At 64.5% G+C, this 15,798-nt stretch overlaps 2 protein-coding genes across 5 annotated transcripts in view; one reads left to right on the top strand and one right to left on the bottom strand.

The window, feature by feature from the left end:
* PPIP5K1 (diphosphoinositol pentakisphosphate kinase 1) overlaps nucleotides 1-3,426 on the bottom strand; it is a 52,575-nt gene extending 49,149 nt beyond the window's left edge. Inside the window, exon 1 of one of the 3 annotated variants that reach the window (XM_076348228.1) lies at nucleotides 3,383-3,426. The gene's annotated coding sequence lies outside the window, so the exon portion shown is untranslated. Of the gene's footprint in view, nucleotides 1-2,555; nucleotides 2,583-2,775; nucleotides 2,801-3,382 lie in introns of those variants that run through there. The other 2 variants (XM_076348226.1, XM_076348227.1) reach the window with 2 other exon arrangements.
* On the top strand, nucleotides 3,395-14,000 carry CKMT1A (creatine kinase, mitochondrial 1A). 2 transcript variants are annotated; one of them, XM_076348239.1, is made up of 9 exons: nucleotides 3,395-3,459; nucleotides 9,832-10,030; nucleotides 10,465-10,560; nucleotides 10,680-10,901; nucleotides 11,435-11,520; nucleotides 12,589-12,712; nucleotides 12,901-13,035; nucleotides 13,403-13,528; nucleotides 13,750-14,000. In XM_076348239.1, the coding sequence occupies exons 2-9, from the start codon at nucleotides 9,869-9,871 to the stop codon at nucleotides 13,864-13,866; spliced, it is 1,068 nt and encodes a 355-aa protein (XP_076204354.1). In that variant the 5' UTR covers nucleotides 3,395-3,459; nucleotides 9,832-9,868; the 3' UTR covers nucleotides 13,867-14,000. The 2 variants fall into 2 exon arrangements, with proteins under 2 accessions (XP_076204354.1, XP_076204353.1); XM_076348238.1 differs by lacking the exon at nucleotides 3,395-3,459 and adding an exon at nucleotides 3,723-3,994.
* The last annotated feature ends 1,798 nt before the right edge of the window (nucleotides 14,001-15,798 follow it).

The following is a 15,798-nucleotide window of genomic DNA, read 5'->3' as shown; positions in this document are numbered from 1 at the left end:
CACACCACCACCGCACCGTTACTTCTCTTCTTCAAACCTAGAGCTATGAGAGGCGTTGACAGTACGTGATGCTGATGGTTCTGCATCATTCTCATTGCTTCCTGAGCTAACTGCTCCTAAAGGTCACACAAGTCCCCACTTGCTTAGAGTGCTACAGGTCTCACCTTCCACTAATCACAGGAAGAAAATTGTGTTGAGTTAATGCTGCTGCCTGTATTGTCCAAGAGACACAAAAGCATTAACACAGCTCTGGCACACACGCAAAAAAGGTAAAGATGGTTCTGGCTTTGAGTACGGAATATTCAGGCTTGCTAGTCCCATCACAGATACACGAGGAAGTACACACCAGCTGCTACAGCTAAAGACATTCTCGCACTCTCTTCCAAGAAGGGCAGCTATGATCTGCTACACAATCATACCAAAGGTCACCATAATCACCTAACGGCAATCAGAAGCTGCTGACACACAACCTGAAACTGAGACGTAGACCTTGCCTCTAAGTGTCCTGGGACTAATTCAGCTCCCTAGACTACCCTGTATTAGTGATAAGTAATGAGATAGTAGGTTGTTTTCCGGTTCCCCAGCAGATCATTCTGGTGCTGTTCAGATAAGGATGTTCATAAAGAGACTTATTCTTTGCGCCCCACTTCTGAGGTACCAGAAATTTAAGAGAGAAGAAGGTATGATCAGGTCTTGTATTAACTTTGCACACAGTGCGGCATTAACCACTAAAAGAGTGGGTTTGGGTGGTGGTTTTTTGTTTCATTTTGTTTTTTAAACAAAGCCTATTATAGGTACAGATGCCCGATTTGAAAGCGCAATCCCTACAGTGGAGGGCTGAAGGACAAGGACTGCAGCAACCAAACAAGGCTGATCACATCGCTGGTGGCAGCAGCCACAGGCGGTGGAAGAGGCAGCTCTAGGAGTGGACACCAGGCCTGCGCACCCCAGGGAGCCTGGGGGAAGCATTAGGCAGGAGGTCCAAGGAGTACAGGGTACCACTGTGTGCAGACAGGCTGCAAGGATGATTTAGCTTATAGACCCACAGCCTGATTTAAGTCAGCTCAAGTATCCACACAATTGTAACCTTTAAGAACACACATAGCTGGCATTTTAAAATACTAATGCTGGCAATGTCTTGTTGAACTACCTGAAACTGCTGTGGGCACTAAAAACAACCAACCAACCAACCCAAACAAACAAAAAAACCCCCCAAGCCTGAAAGTTTAGGCCTTGATCAGTGAAGTACCTTTGCCCAAAGAGTTACTCCCATTGTCACAAGGGCTATTTGTATTAAGGTTAATTACACACTTAAACACAAAAGGTGAAAGCTGTACTCTTATCATAGAGACTTAATTGCTTCAGAAGAAAAAGAACACCTATTCCAGAGTTAATAATTAAAAGCTATTTGGACTTGGTGTATCAAAGAAAGCTCTCCGTGTTCTATTAACGTATAGGTTCAATGTGTTCACAACCAGGAAGCTGAAGTCAAGCTTCTAAACGTACAGTTCTGCCTGCTTGAGCAGCACTTTCGGTAACTCCAAATCTAGCATCATCTTCAAACCCAGACAGAGTATAGCAACGGTGGAAACATTTCATGTTTCCTGACCAGGAGCTCCTTCTGCTAGACAATGCCAGTTTTAAATTTAGTAAAAACCTCTTGGCTTATCACTTCTACATCTGAGCAAGTGTTATGTTGCTCACATAGCAACTGTAGCAGTAAGATCAATTCTTGTCTTAGGAGATTGTTTTTAATGAGTTGTTTTAATGAGATTTATGAGATTGTTAAGTGTGAAACCTCACAGCATCAGAATCTCTCTGAGATTGTAACTGTTAATAAAGGTTTATTAACGAAGGAACCGCTGCCGCTCTACCCTTCCCTCGCACCCCGGGGGCGATGCGGACACAACCCCAACCCGTCCGGCTCGGGCGCCTCCCCGAGGCTTCCCGGCGGGAGGCGGGAGGCCGGGGGCAGCGGCGCGGTGGGACAGCGGCCCCGGGGGAGGGGGGCGGCGGCTCCTCCTCCGGGGGCAGCTACCGGGGCCCGGCCCGGGCAGAGCAGCGCGGCCGCAAGCCGCCGAGCACCCGGCGATCCGCCCCAGCGCCGAGGGGACGCACCGGCGCCGCTAGGCAGGGCGGCACCGACACCGACACCGACACGGACAGGCCAACCCGCGGCAGCCCGGCGGGCCGCCCGCTCCCGCGAGAGGCCGCAGCGGCCGGGAGGGGCTGCCGGGCCCGCTCAGCCGTGGCAGGGTCGAGCCACGGCCCCGCCCGCCGCCCCACCGGCCCTCCCGGGCAAAGCCCGCCACAGCGCCGCGCACAGCGCCCGGCCCGGCCCGGCCAGCTACGCCCTCCGCCGAGCGGCAGCTCCCCCTGCGGAGGGGCAGGCCGCGCCGGGGGAGGCCGGGCGCCCCGGGCCCGAGAGACACGGGCGGGCGGCGGGGAGCAGGCGGCACGGGCGGCCGGGGCAGCCCCGCGGGGGGCGGCAGGGCGGCAGGCCCGCGCCGGGGAGCCGGGCCGCGCCTCGCCAGGGGGCCGCCGCTGCCACCTACCCGGCGCTCCCCGACAGTCGCCGACGAGCCGGGCCCAGCAGCGGCGCGGCCGGCCACCCCACCCCCCCTTCGCTTCGCTTCCCTTCCCTGGCCCGGCGCCGACTGCCCCCCGCCCCGGCCTCGGGCTCGGGCTCGGGCCGGGCGCACCGGGGACGCCCCGGCACCCCGCCGGCGGCAGCAGGGGGCGCCACGCCGGGCGCCGCCATTTCCCTCCGCTCACCTGCGGCCTCCGAGCGCAGCCTGCGCTGCCGGCGCTGCCGCCGGCCAATCACGACCTGCTGACGGCCGCAGCCAGCCAATCTACGGGGAGGGGGGCGGGCCGGCCGGGCCCGCGGCGGGCGCTGCGTGGCGGCCCCTGGCGGCGGCGGGAGGCGCTGCGCGGCCGGGCGTGCCGCGCGCACGTGGGGCGCGGGCCCAGCGCCGGGCACCGGCAGCGCCGCCGGGTCCCGCGTTACCACGGCAACCGCGCCGCGCGGGCCGCCCCCGCCCCGCGAGACCCCGGGCAGGAGGCGCGACTGTGCCTGGCGGCCGCTCCCGGTACGCCGAAGAAGCCGGGCGGTGCGCCCCGGCCAGCCTCCGCCGCCGCTCCCGTCCCGCGGGGTCTGCGGCGGCGGAACGCGGCGCGCTCCCTGCCCCGCCGCTGCAGCCCCGCCGCTGCCGCGGGCACGGGGTGCGTGGGCCGACCGCCCTGTCCCTGCGTGCGGGGGCCGCGGAGGGAGCGCCGGGCAGCGGCACGGAGCGCGGCGGGAGGGCCGGTGGCCGCCGCCCGCGCCAAGCCGGGGCGCCGAGAGCCGGCCGCCGGTCCCGCGACCCATCCCGGGCCGCACCCCGTGCGCGGCTCCGGGCCGTCGGGGAGCCGCGTCCTCCGCTCCCGGGGTCCGCGCCCCGTCGCTCCCAGCTCCAGGTGCGCGGACTTTGTCCCGGTCGCACCCCCGCCGCCGCGGGTTGCGCCGTGCTGTGCCGTGCTCGCCCGCACCGGGGCGCGGGGCGGGGGGCCGGGGCCGGGGCCCGGGGTGCGGGGCCCGCTGCGGGGCACGGCCCGGCCCGGGCGCAGCCGCCCCTCCGGCGCTGTCCGGCGCGCGGTGCTGAAGGCGGCGGCGGGCGGGGCGGGGCGGGGCGGGGCGGCCGAGCAGGTGGCGGTGCCGTTGCGGCCCCCCCCGTGCCCGGCCGGCTCCCCGCCCCCCGCGCACCCTGCCGCCGCCGCCGTTCCCATTCCCATTCCCGTTCCCATTCCCATCACGTCCGCCTTCCGGCCCCGCCGCGCTCGCTCCGCCGCGCCGCCGCTCAGCGATGGCCAGCACCTTCGCCCGCGCCCTCTCCGCCCGCCGCTCCGCCGGCCTCCTGGCCATGGTGGGCGCCGGCTCCCTCGCCGCCGGCTTCCTGCTCGTCCGGGACACGGTCAGCGCGGGCGACCGGCAGCGGCGGCACTACCCGCCCAGGTACCGGGTGCGGTCGGCGGGGGCGCACGTGCGGGGGGCGGCGGGGCTGCCCCCGAGCTCCAGCCGGGGGCCCCGGGGCGGCTCATGGGGGCGGCGGGGCGGGCGCTGCTCGTCCGCGGACGGGGGTGACCGGGACGCCCAGGAACCGAGCCCGCGGGGGCCCCGGGCGGCGGCGGGGACCGGGCGGCGTGGCGACGGGGGCTCGGCCGTGTTGGACGGAGCCACCCCGCCTCGGGCCGCCGGCCACCGGCGCCGCGGGCCCCGTCGTCCCCGCGCCCAAGGGCACCGGCGCCGCCGCGGCGGGGCCTCCGCGCCCTGCCCGGCCTCCCCGAGGGCCGGGCGGCCCCGGCCGCCGCGGCGGGGCACTGGGCGCGGACCCGCGGGGGCCGGTGGGGCGCGAGGCCCGGCTCCCCGGGGCTGGGCTGGGCCCTCCCGCGCCGGGAGCTGCCACGGAGCCCCGCAACGGAACCCACGCTGAGCCGGGGCCGTGCGGGCTGCGGGGGCCTCCCCGGGCGCATCCCCGTCCCCGGGGGCCGGCTCCGGGCGCCACAGTCACTCCGGCGGCGGTCCGGGCTGGGAGCCCCGGGACTGCTGACAGCCCTGGGTGGTCACAGAGCACCGGGACAAGCCGCTGCGCCGCCAGCCCAGGATAGGCGGGAGTGGGAGGGGGACAAGTGCTTGCCAGCAGGGCTGGGGTCTGGGGGGACTTTCTGGGGCTGACGGGGAGGACGGGGCTGGGGGCTGTAGGGGAGATGGGTCAGCCTGGCGGGGCAGCATTGCCGGGACAGCCAGCGTGGGTGAGGACACACCCCAGGCTCGGCCCAGTTGTTGGAGGAGCCAGGGAAGACTTGCCAATGTCCTGGTGGGAACAGGAGGGAGCAAAAGGGTTCATTTTCTCCTCCTGGCAAAACACCCAGGAGCTCCGTCTGCAAGAGCCGGTGTCAGAGCAGAGACACAGGCTCCTCGGCAGCCCCTGGGGGCTGGTGGCAGCTCCTGGCCCGACCCCATCTGGCTGTACCAGCCTTCCCATGTGCCTGCCTTCAGGACAGGGACTTCTCTATTTAAAAGAAAAGGTTTCCTGGCAGGTCCTCGTTCCTCCATCTCAGGGGCAGTTTTTAAAGGGAGAACTGGAGGGGCCCACAGGTGCTGAGCAGGCAGCGCCCAGCCTGCGGGCAAATTTTGGATGAAGATGAGCCCCGAGATGTGCAATCAGGACTCCTGGGAAGTGGGCACGGGGCCGACCTGGGCCAGGCGGGTGCATGCACGGCCGTGGCCTGGCTTAGGGGTGCTTTTGGGGTAATACTGGCTCTGCAAGAGCCGCTGGCCCTATTTACACAACCTGTGCCTGATCCCTTAAGCCAGATAAGTGTCACAGCTGCAGAGCGGTGCTAAGGTTCAAGCTCCAGCACAGAAGGTCTCATGTCACTCCCCCTTCCAACTGCTCTTTGCCAAGGGCTGCCCTGGGGAGCCTGGCCGGGCCAGGTGCTTTGCTGCCGCGGGCGGAGGCGTTACTGCTGCTCCTCTCACTGCCGCTTGCCATAGCAATAAGGAAGCGGGGGCCTCGAGGCCAGGAGAGGTGCAGGCAGGTCCTGCCCTGTGCCCGCACTGCCTGGAGGAGCGTGGAGGGCCAAGGCACAAAATGGGGACTGGAGGCAGGAGCCGCCTGTGCCTCACAAGGACCAGGCAGGGTAGGGACAGGGCCAGGAGGGGAGAGGGACGTAGCGGCCACCAGCCAGTCCTTCCGTCTTGCACTGGCACCAGCTTCTCGGCCTGGCACAGCTCAGAGGCAGGTCAGGAAAGCAAGGAGCGGGTTTTCCTCCCCATCCTGGTGCCGGCAGAGACTGCGCATAGTGAAGGAGCGGAGTGGGGAAGGAGGCAGCTCCAAACACATGCAGCTGCTGTGATCCCTGCACCAAACACCGTGCAGTTAGAGAGCGGCGCTGTGCTGCATTGCAGACTGAGAGCCCTGCTCGTGCAGAAAGCTGTGTGCTGAGGGCCGGTGCTGGGGGCTCAGATGTGCTGGGTTGAGCCAGAGAGACGAGGGGATGGAAATGGAGTGAGTTCAAAAAATGATGAAGGGTGGATGTTATTTATTCACCTCCCAAGAGGGCTGTATTTTCAAGCTTTCTGAACAGCAGGGCCACAGACATCAGGTCTTCACTGAGTGAGGATGGTGAGGGAAAAACACTGGGACCTGTGAGACCTGCTGGCTGGCGTGAGAAAGGCAGGCACTCTGCCCACGTCCTGCTCCTGCCTGGGGAGAGCTGGCCTGTCCCTGCTAAACCTGGACACACAAGTGTCCCCTTGCGCACACAGAACACCGGCTGTGTCCTTCTTGTGGCTAGGGGCAGGGGCCAAGCTGGCTGTGCTGCAGAGGCATTGCTGTGGCAGGATCAGTGGCTGGGGAAAAACAGCAGGTCAGATTGTTGATGCTGAAAACAAGGACGGGGCTGGGGGAACAGCCAGGCACTATCTGTGGGAAGGAGGGGGCTGAGGTGAGTCTGGAGGAGGGGATGAAATCAAGGTAGGGGATGTGGCTGAGAAGCTCTAAAATGAGCTTCCTGGGAGGGTCTGTTCAGCTGGGAACGGTTTTGTGATGGTGCTGACACTCGAAAAGAGCCTGGACAGAGCCCCACGGGTGAGCCACAGCATCCTGCTCGGCAGGGGCGAGTCAACCCACCTGGGGATTTTGCTCCACTAGTCTTTAAGTTAAATAATGAGAGATACTGGCAACAGCCTTGAGGGATCTGAGCGGCACTCCATGGCCGCTTGTCAGAGGCGCCGCAGTGCAAATGGCCATGCTGGGGGCGGGGGCCATGGGCACCCCCCCCCCGAGGAGACGTGGGCACGGATGTGCCCGCTGTCAGGCAGGGTCCCATACAAGGCACGGTGCCACATTTGGACAGTCACGCTGGGGCTCCCCGCCAAAGCTTCTCCACACAAAGCCTGAGCCCCCTCCTCCCTGCGTAAACAAGCTGCATGCTCCGCTGCCTGCAGCAACCTGCCAGCACCTGGCTCCTCCCGCCCGCCACCACCGCACAGGGTCCGCGCTGCTTGCCCCATACGCCCCCACGCCTCCCCAGAGGCCGCAGAGCACCCGCAGAGCCAGTAACACCAGGAAGGGTGCTGGAGGCTGCTGGATTAGCGGTGAAGAGCTGTGGGGAGATGCAGGGGGCTGCTGCTCCTGGAGAGGCTGCCCAGTCAGTAGACAGACTAATAATACCTGCTGAGCGCTTAGCAGGTTGTCATGGTTTAACCCCAACCCGTTCACTCCTCCTGGGTGAAGCACCTCCTTGCACAAGGGTGGAGAGGGCAGTTGCTGCAGGCAGCTGCACCCCGAGGTCGCAGGCAGGACGGCAGCGCTGAGTTGCCTCACGGGACAGCGTGGGTGGTAGCAAAGTGTCTGCGCCAAGTCGTGCTCCTGGCAGACGTCCACCTTCTGCTGAAGACACTTCCAGCCTGTGCGGCCAGGGAGCCAGGGGGGAGCCGGAGCGGGGAGCCCACCCTATCACTCGGCCGCGTGGCACTGCGAACAAAAGATGGTGCTGAAAGGGTCATAATTTAAAAAACAGCTTTGGGGACCAAAACCAAGGCAGCCCCAGTAAGGCCAATTGCAGTGTCGCCTTCATGCTTGTGGCAGAGGACACCTGGACACCCAGGAAAGCGCGGTGGGAACGCTGTGCCTGCTCCCTGAGCCCTCCTGCACCAGCCCTGGGACACAGCCCAGGCTGCAGGAACAGGCAGTCTCCCTTGCAGGTCTGCAGGTCACTGCTTATGAGCACAGCAGTGAGCGTTCAGCACCTTCATCCCTGCATTGCCCTGCTGATCCTGGCACCATCCAGCTTAGTTCGGGTCCTCTAGAAAGGATGAAGAGAGATTCCCCAGATTTGCTGGCTGTGATTCAGGGCTGTTCTGGGGGAGGGTGCGTTTGGGCCAGGAGCTAAATCAGCACTGCAGCAGGCACAGACCCTGCAGGCAGGGGCCAGAGTCTCAGGGTTTTGGACTCTCTCAACACTTCAGTGAAGGTATGGACTGCCCGTAGCAGACAGCATGCTTAAACCTACAGCAGTCTCCTGCTTACTGGAAGTAAGCTTGCTTCCCTTAGCAACCTTTGCTGGCTCTCCAGAAGTAGTCCGCTGACACCAGGGTGGAAAGCACAGCAGGCAGGCTGTGGCCCTGGCATGCCAGGCGGCTCTAGCAGTGCTGGGGGCGGGGGGGGAACTTGTCCAAGTGTTTCATTGTGATCAGCAAATGCTTTTTACCAGAGTGTCTCTCCCTGGGAAGACATGGGTCAGTAGCCAGCTGATGGCAGGGGCAGGAGCAGTGCGGGAGGCTGGGGGTAGGCTGCATCCCATATACGACGAGTCAGCCTCTGAACTGGAGCATCTCAACATGGCACAGATATGTGTGTGGGCTGGGGGAGCAGCCCTCAGCCTGCACTGCCTGGGACAAGTTCCTGCCTGGAGCAAACACCTCCTTGCACTGGTCCAGGCTGGAGCCAAGTGCTTCCCTATGCAGAGCAGACAATGTAAGCCCTACCTCCCTTTCTTTCTGCAAAGCGCAGGAAGCCACAAGCAGTAGCCAAGCCGTAGGCGAAGGGCCAACACACATTCCTTGGCCTGCAGACACAGGGGAGGAGGCGGCAGCAGTGACAGCACTCTGCATTGCAGCATGGGGGGCTGCCAGCGCCCTGTGCAGACGCTCAGCCCAGGAGGAGGACCTGAGCGCCAGGAGGGTGCCAGGACTCGCTGCTGGTGATGGTGGCCAGCTGTTGCTCCCACCGACCCAGACCTGCACTAGCCCCAGCTCCTCTTCTTCCACGTGGACACCCCCCCCCAAGGCAGCACCCCTTCTGGGAGAGGAGACAGTCATCCCTAGGGCTGCGGGACCCCCTCCAGCCACCAGCCAGGTCGCCTGGGCTGACAAGGGCCAGTCCTGTCACACTGAGGCAAACGGAGGCACCACCTCCCAGCAGGACAGACCTGGCCAAGGAGAGTGCTGTAGGGGTCCTGCCCTGCCAGTCCCACTGTGAGCACAGAACAAGCACAAAGTCTGGCTAAAGTGGGAATGAGGTCAGGGGGCAGCCTCCCGCTAAGCTGATTAGAGGAAAGCATCCCCCTAATACAATGAACTGCGCCAGAGCAGTGCGGTTCCCACCAGCTGCAGATCGGGGTCAACCAATCTCCTGCCCCGTGGCATCTAGGGGGTGGAGGGATGGGGGGTCATGGCACCTGGCTGGGGCCCAGGGGCCAGACACACCAGGGCTCCCGCGGGCTGTGTGCCCTGCCTCCCCTGCTCGCTGCACAGGCAGACCCCGGTGCTGGGCAGAAGCAGGGGGGCAGCAGGAGCAGCCACCCTCCATTTGGGCCGGCGTTGGGGAAGCCCCAGGGAGGAGAAGGGGAGCGAGACCCCCTTTCCGTGGCCTGGCCGCCCTGGCAGCTCAGCGCACAGGCTCCTGCCAGCTGCCCGTGCCCCAGTGTGGGGCTGCGGCTGACGTGGCTGCTGCCACTAGCCTGGCAAGCTCTCCCAACCCCAGGGCCCTGGTACATGGCTGATAAGGAGCCGCACCCTAACAGCCAGTCCAGATTTGCTCACGGACTCTTGTCCTTGTGGCAATGTCAGCCCTCAGCTCAGGCTGCTCTCTGCCCTCACTGTGCGATGCCAGTGACTGCCTTCCCGCTCCCGGCTGGCCTTTGCTGGCATGGACAAGCAGAGCAGCTTGACCTCCCTCCCTGGAGCTCCACTGCCCACACCTGCCCTGAGGGTGTCTGTGGGGCAAGGGCACGAGCGTTGGGGTTCCCTGGCCCCAAAGGACTCATCGGTCTCTCCTCCTGCAGCGCTGAGTACCCTGACCTGCGGAAGCACAACAACTGCATGGCCAGCAACCTGACACCAGCCATCTATGCCAGGCTCTGTGACAAAGCAACCCCAAATGGCTGGACCTTGGACCAGTGCATCCAGACGGGTGTTGACAACCCCGGCCACCCTTTCATCAAGACTGTGGGCATGGTAGCTGGTGATGAAGAAACCTACGAGGTGAGTGGCGGCCAGAGCCCTACCATGCTCCAGGCTCTCCAGGGTGCCTGCAGTAGCCAGAGGAGTCCCAGTATCTGCAGAATATCCAGCAGCCTGGGATGTTACTGCCCACCTCCTCCTGCCCAACCCGGGCAGCTGGAGAGGCCCCTTGGCCAGCCCCAGCGTGTCCCTGTGGGACACAGGGCTCCTTCAGGTCAGCGGTTCCTAGAGCCCTGCAACCTCCTCCTCCTTGCCCCTGAGCCCCATTTGCCCAGGCAGTGTCGGCCCCATGGATTGCCATTGCATTGCAGGACACACCGTGGCCCCCAGACACCCTCTGCGGCCCCCCTGCTGCCACATCCCCCACGCTGGCAGCAGGACTGTGCCAAGCTTGTGGCAGGGGCTTCGTGGGGTGCTGGGTCTGCAGTGCTGTACATCATTCCACTTGCTTCCAGGTGTTTGCTGACCTGTTTGACCCCGTGATTCAGGAGCGGCACAATGGATACAACCCCCGCACCATGAAGCACGTCACAGACCTGGATGCCACCAAGGTACGCGAGCCAGGCAGTGGTGCTGTGTGTGGGGACCTTTTCCTGGGCCTCAGGGGACAGGGCCCCTGCCAGCACCAGCACTGTTGCCACCACATGGACATGGCTCATGTCTGTTGCAGGTAAAGTTTGGCCACTTCGATGAGCGCTATGTGCTCTCGTCCCGGGTCCGGACTGGACGCAGCATCCGCGGGCTGAGCCTGCCACCAGCCTGCACCCGTGCTGAGCGGCGAGAGGTGGAGAAGGTGGCCGTGGAGGCGCTGAATGGCCTCACTGGAGACCTGGCAGGCCGGTACTACCGCCTCAGCGAGATGACGGAAAAGGAGCAACAGCAGCTCATTGATGTGAGTTGGTGCAGCTCTTGGCCAGCCACCCCAGGTGCCCGCGGAGCAGGACCCCTTCCCCAGCATTGCCTCTCCAGAAGGCCGTATCCTCCTTTCCCAGCCCCACTGCCCTGTGGGACCAGGACCCCCTTCCCCAGCAAGGCCACTCTGCAGTGCAGAGGGTGCTCATGGAGCTGCTCAGCCCTCCCAAGGCAGGGGAGGACGGAGCTTGCTGAACACAGCCTCAGCAGCTCACAGCCCCCTCCGGCTCTCACCCCATGTCCCTGCCCGTGCCCAGGGGAAGGCAGGCTCGTGGCACACGGCCGGTGCCCCGCCAGCCCCTGGTACAGGGTGGGCTTGTGCACCAGCAGCTTTCTGCCTCCCTGGCCAGGAAGGCAGGGACTCCTGCCCACAGGTGGGGACAGCAGGCGAGCTTGTCCTGCCTGAGACAGCCGTGGTGCATCACCTGCATGGCAGGCTGGGACTGGTGAGACAGGGTGCCCTGGCACCAGCCATGCAGCCCTGGCGAGCCCTCGCACTCTGCTTCCCGCCAGGATCACTTCCTCTTCGACAAGCCGGTGTCCCCGCTCCTGACGGCAGCAGGAATGGCCCGGGACTGGCCCGACGCCCGAGGGATCTGGTGAGGATCTGCCCCGGCATCAGGCAGTCAGCAGGGCAGAAAGGCGGGGGACACTGCTGCTCTGCCCAGCTGCCCCAGCCCCGCCACCAGTATTCCCCATGCTCGCCAAACCGCAGACCCCAGCACATGCAGTACCAGCACCCCTGGGCCGCACTCACCCCAGGCTCTGTGGCCATGCAGAGCTGGGCTCTCCCTGCTCACGCCTGACCTGGGAGCCCCTCATGTGCTGCAGTCAGCAGCCAGCCGCTCCATACACAAGCCACAGTGTCCTCCTAAAAAGTGGGACTTTGGAGCCAGCCCCTGCTGTCCGTCCTGCCCGCTCTCACCATCCTGCAGTACCTTGCACTCTAGGCTGCCAACAACTGTAATTGCCTCCTGCTCCCCAGGCAATCCCCAGCGCTCCTCCTGGCTCTCTGCATGCTCTACCTGCCCCCAAACTTATCTTGCCACAATTGCATCTTACTGCTCCCTCCCAGCATCTCTGCACAGCCATGCAACATCCCACACAACATCCCACGCACCCACGGAGTGACAGCCAGCACACGCACTCGCCCACACCACCCTCGCTTGCACAGCACCTTTATAGCAGTTTCATGGAAGACACCTCTACAGCACGCATGGTCCCCAGCTCCAGCCACCCCCTAACCCAGCACCCCAGTGTGCACCCCACACCTCACAGCCGCCTCCCGCTGCCTGTGTGGTGCAGGAGCCGTGGTCCTGTCCCCAGTCCAGGCAAGGTTGCCACCACACTGGCACCGCGCTGCTCCTCCCCAGCAGCACTTGCCTGTGCCCACGGCACCAGAGCCAGGACCTGTCACCCGCAGCGGTACGTGTGGATGAACACTGGCCCATGTCCAGGAGCACCTCCTGGCTGTCTGCCTTGCTGCCGGGCTGTGCTCTCCAATGCGCTCCCAGCCATGGGCACAGACAGAGCACCGGGACTGTGGGGCAGCACTGGCACCATGGTCACAGGGGCAGAAGGGGCACAGCCGGGGCTGGCACAGGTGGCTGGGTGGGCACAGGGGCTCTGCTGGCCACCAGCGCAGCTGAACACTGACCTGTCCCTAGGCACAACAACGAGAAGACCTTCCTGATCTGGATCAACGAGGAGGATCACACGCGCGTCATCTCCATGGAGAAGGGTGGCAACATGAAGCGCGTCTTCGAGCGGTTCTGTCGGGGCCTGAAGGAGGTGAGCACCGGCCAGCCCCGCTGCGCCAGCCCCATGGACAGGCAGATAGGTGGACAGGCAGACAGGGGCAAGCAGGGCCGCTGCGGGGCTGGCCCCCTGCGCTCGGCCGGGGCTGGGCGGTGCTGCCATGCCAAGGCCTGGGCACTCCACAGCCAGGGTCTGAATGGGTGCTTGTGCCTCTAACCCAGGTGGAGCGGCTAATCCAGGAGCGAGGCTGGGAGTTCATGTGGAACGAGCGGCTGGGTTACATCCTGACCTGTCCCTCCAACCTGGGCACTGGGCTGCGAGCAGGTGTCCACATCAAGCTGCCGCTGCTCAGCAAGGTATTACCGTGGCCACTTTTTGTGGGGAGCCAGGCCAGGGCTGCGGGGAGCCCCAGCTGCTGGGGCACAGGGAGCCCAGCCACGCGAGAGGTGCAGGACTGCATGGGACCCAGCCCTGGACCTCACTCAGGTTCCCCCAGGAAGTGGAGCATATGGTCTAGCCCACGCCTGCATCTGTGGCTGGAGGGGCCGGGGACCCGGGTGTCAACCTGGGTCTGCTCAGGGCAGGGCTCCCTGCAGGGATTACAAGCCCACTGACGGGGTCCTGTAAGTGGTGGGAGGGCTGCCCCAGGGAGCAGTCAGCAGCAGAGCCCCGACTCCCTTGCTGATGGTACCGCTGAGCACTGATGTCTTCTCTGGGCACCAGGATAGTCGCTTCCCTAAGATCCTGGAGAACCTCCGGCTACAGAAGCGTGGAACAGGCGGTGTGGACACCGCAGCTACTGGCAGCATCTTCGACATCTCCAACCTGGACCGGCTGGGGAAGTCAGAGGTGGGTGCCGGGAAGAGCTGCTTTTGGGGAGGGAGGTTCTGGAGCATGCATGCATGACAGGCCCACGGCAGCCAAACAGCTCCAGGGCCGTGTGCTGGGGCCAGTACGTGGAGACTGGGGGTGGCAGCACCTGCCCTTCACGCAGTTGGGCTGGCCAGGTGCCTTGCTGGTGTGGCTCCCAGGACAGCCCCTGAGGCAGGATGTGTGTGCTCCTGGTGCAGGTGGAGCTGGTGCAGCTGGTGATAGACGGTGTGAATTACCTGATTGACTGTGAGCGGCGGCTGGAGAAGGGGCAGGACATCCGCATCCCCTCCCCGGTGCCGCAGTTCCGGCACTGAGCTGGACCAAGGCAGTGCCAGCCCTGTGGGACCCAGCTCCCCCCATAGCTTATGCGATCTCTGTGCCCAGCATGTCGCTGCGTCCTGTTACCCGCAACGCGCCAGGCCAGACCCCATAAACATGCGCTGCTGTAGCCATGGCTCGGTCTCCTCCTTACCCCAGCACCCGCCATCCCGCCAATCTCCCTAGTGATCTCCCTGCCTCTCTGCCCTGCAGAAAGGCACCCACCCAGGTCTGGGTTTCCTGCACTTGCCCTGAGCAGCCCTCCCTGGGATTTCCCTGAGCCACTGCTGCCCTGGGGAATGGGCCGGGGGGGCCACTGGGGCTGCTCTGGTCTGGGGGGCTACAAGGGACTGCATGTGGGTAGGGAGCCGGGGCTGGGGGGCAGCTTGCTGCAGGGTGCCAGGAGCTGCAGGGACAGACAGGGCCAGGCAGGGAAAGGTGCTCTGGGGTCACGTGTCACTGCAGGCAGGCAGGCAGGGAGAAGAGCTCATTGCTTGTGCCCATCACAAGTTTATTACTGGGATGCTCACAGAAAGCAGCAGGGCAGGCAGAGCAGGAGAGCCAAGGTGAAGTCAGACTGGGGCCTGGCTCCGCTCCTGCCTGCAGGAGAGGAGAGGAAGCACCATCAGAGCTGAGTGTGCCAGCCCTGGCACACTGTGGAGGGGCTCACATCCCGGCTGCTGCTGGGAGCCCTCACAGTGTTCACATGCATGTACACATGCATGCATGCACACGTGCACACATGCACATGCACGCATAGTTCTGGGCAGGGACAGCATAGTCTGCTGCTGCCCCCAGAGCAGCTGTTCAGGACCTGGGTTTGGGACAGGGAGCGGCAGCAGGGAGGTCTCGTTTGGGCAGAGGTGGGATGGGACATGGCCCGACAGGGAGCCTGAGCTGGGCAGGCAGTGGAGCCAGCCTCCCTGTGGGGCAGCACTGCGAGCACCAGGGTCCGAACCTGCACAACCTGAGCCCTCCTGGCATCCTGGGGTGCCCATGCTGAGCCCGGAGGTGCAGAGCAGGGATGAGGGGCAAGCGGGCAGGGGAGCCGCCCACGGCAGGCAGGCTGGGCGCTGCATAGGGACAGAAGCCACCCTGCTGCTCTCACCTTGGCCATCCTGGGCAGCCTCTCCCTCGCACTGGGCGCTGGCGAGGGCCTGGTGCTGGGCGCTGCTGAGCCACCGGCGCTGCCCCAGGGTGACAGCTGCGGCCTGGGCACTGGAGAGGGTGCGCAGCTGAGCTGGGCCAAACACCACCTGTGGGGAGAGGGCAGCCAGCAATGGCGAGGCCCTGCGCCTGCTCCCCAGCACAGCCAAGACACGTCCCACCTCTGTCCCTCAGCATTTGGCGCAGGGGTGCTCCCACTACGCTGGCTCAGCCAGGGATCCCCCCCTCCCCTGTGTGCAGGGAGACAGTGCCACACGCGCCCTGGCCGAGCGTGCCTGTGGGGGATGCCAGGAACTCACTGCAAACTTGCGTGCTGGGACAGCAGCAATGGCCCGGGGCGTGAGCGCCCAGATCTGCTCCGGGACCAGTGCAGAGAGGACGATGTCAGGGAGCCCGGCTGGGGCACAGAGTGCAGGGTCAGGATGCCATCCCTGGGCACAGGGGTCGGCAGAGCAGGGAGCAGTGACCGTGGGGCATGGCGCCATCTCAGCCCTCACCTGCCAGTGTCCCAACCTCTGTGAAGATTTCGGGTCCCCAGGCGGCAGCCGGGCCAAAGGCAGCGCTGGAGGTCAGGCAGGCGGCCAGCACTTCTGCCTGCTGCTCCGTGCAGCGCAGGCTCAGCGAGCCCAGGAAAGGGGCAGCTTTGCTGCAGGGAGCAGGCAGTGTCAGGCAACCACGCACTGGGGCGCAGCACCCCTGCCCCACGCCCAGCCCATGGTCCCTGTGGGTGCACACCACCTGAGCTCCCAGCTGTCCAGGCC

The sequence above is a fragment of the Aptenodytes patagonicus genome, chromosome 10, assembly GCF_965638725.1.
Source record: "Aptenodytes patagonicus chromosome 10, bAptPat1.pri.cur, whole genome shotgun sequence".
In the NCBI taxonomy this organism is placed as follows: domain Eukaryota; kingdom Metazoa; phylum Chordata; class Aves; order Sphenisciformes; family Spheniscidae; genus Aptenodytes; species Aptenodytes patagonicus.
The sequence above is the reverse complement of the archived record's forward strand: the minus strand, read 5'-3'. Positions and strand labels throughout refer to the sequence as shown.

Excerpts from the sequence above, each read along its gene's own strand:
- CKMT1A (XM_076348238.1), top strand. The coding sequence starts at position 3,846 with ATGGCCAGCACCTTCGCCCGCGCCCTCTCCGCCCGCCGCTCCGCCGGC. Across the intron at positions 3,995-9,831 it reads CGGCGGCACTACCCGCCCAG|CGCTGAGTACCCTGACCTGC; the intron begins GTACCGGGTGCG and ends CTCCTCCTGCAG. Across the intron at positions 10,031-10,464 it reads GTGATGAAGAAACCTACGAG|GTGTTTGCTGACCTGTTTGA; the intron begins GTGAGTGGCGGC and ends ACTTGCTTCCAG.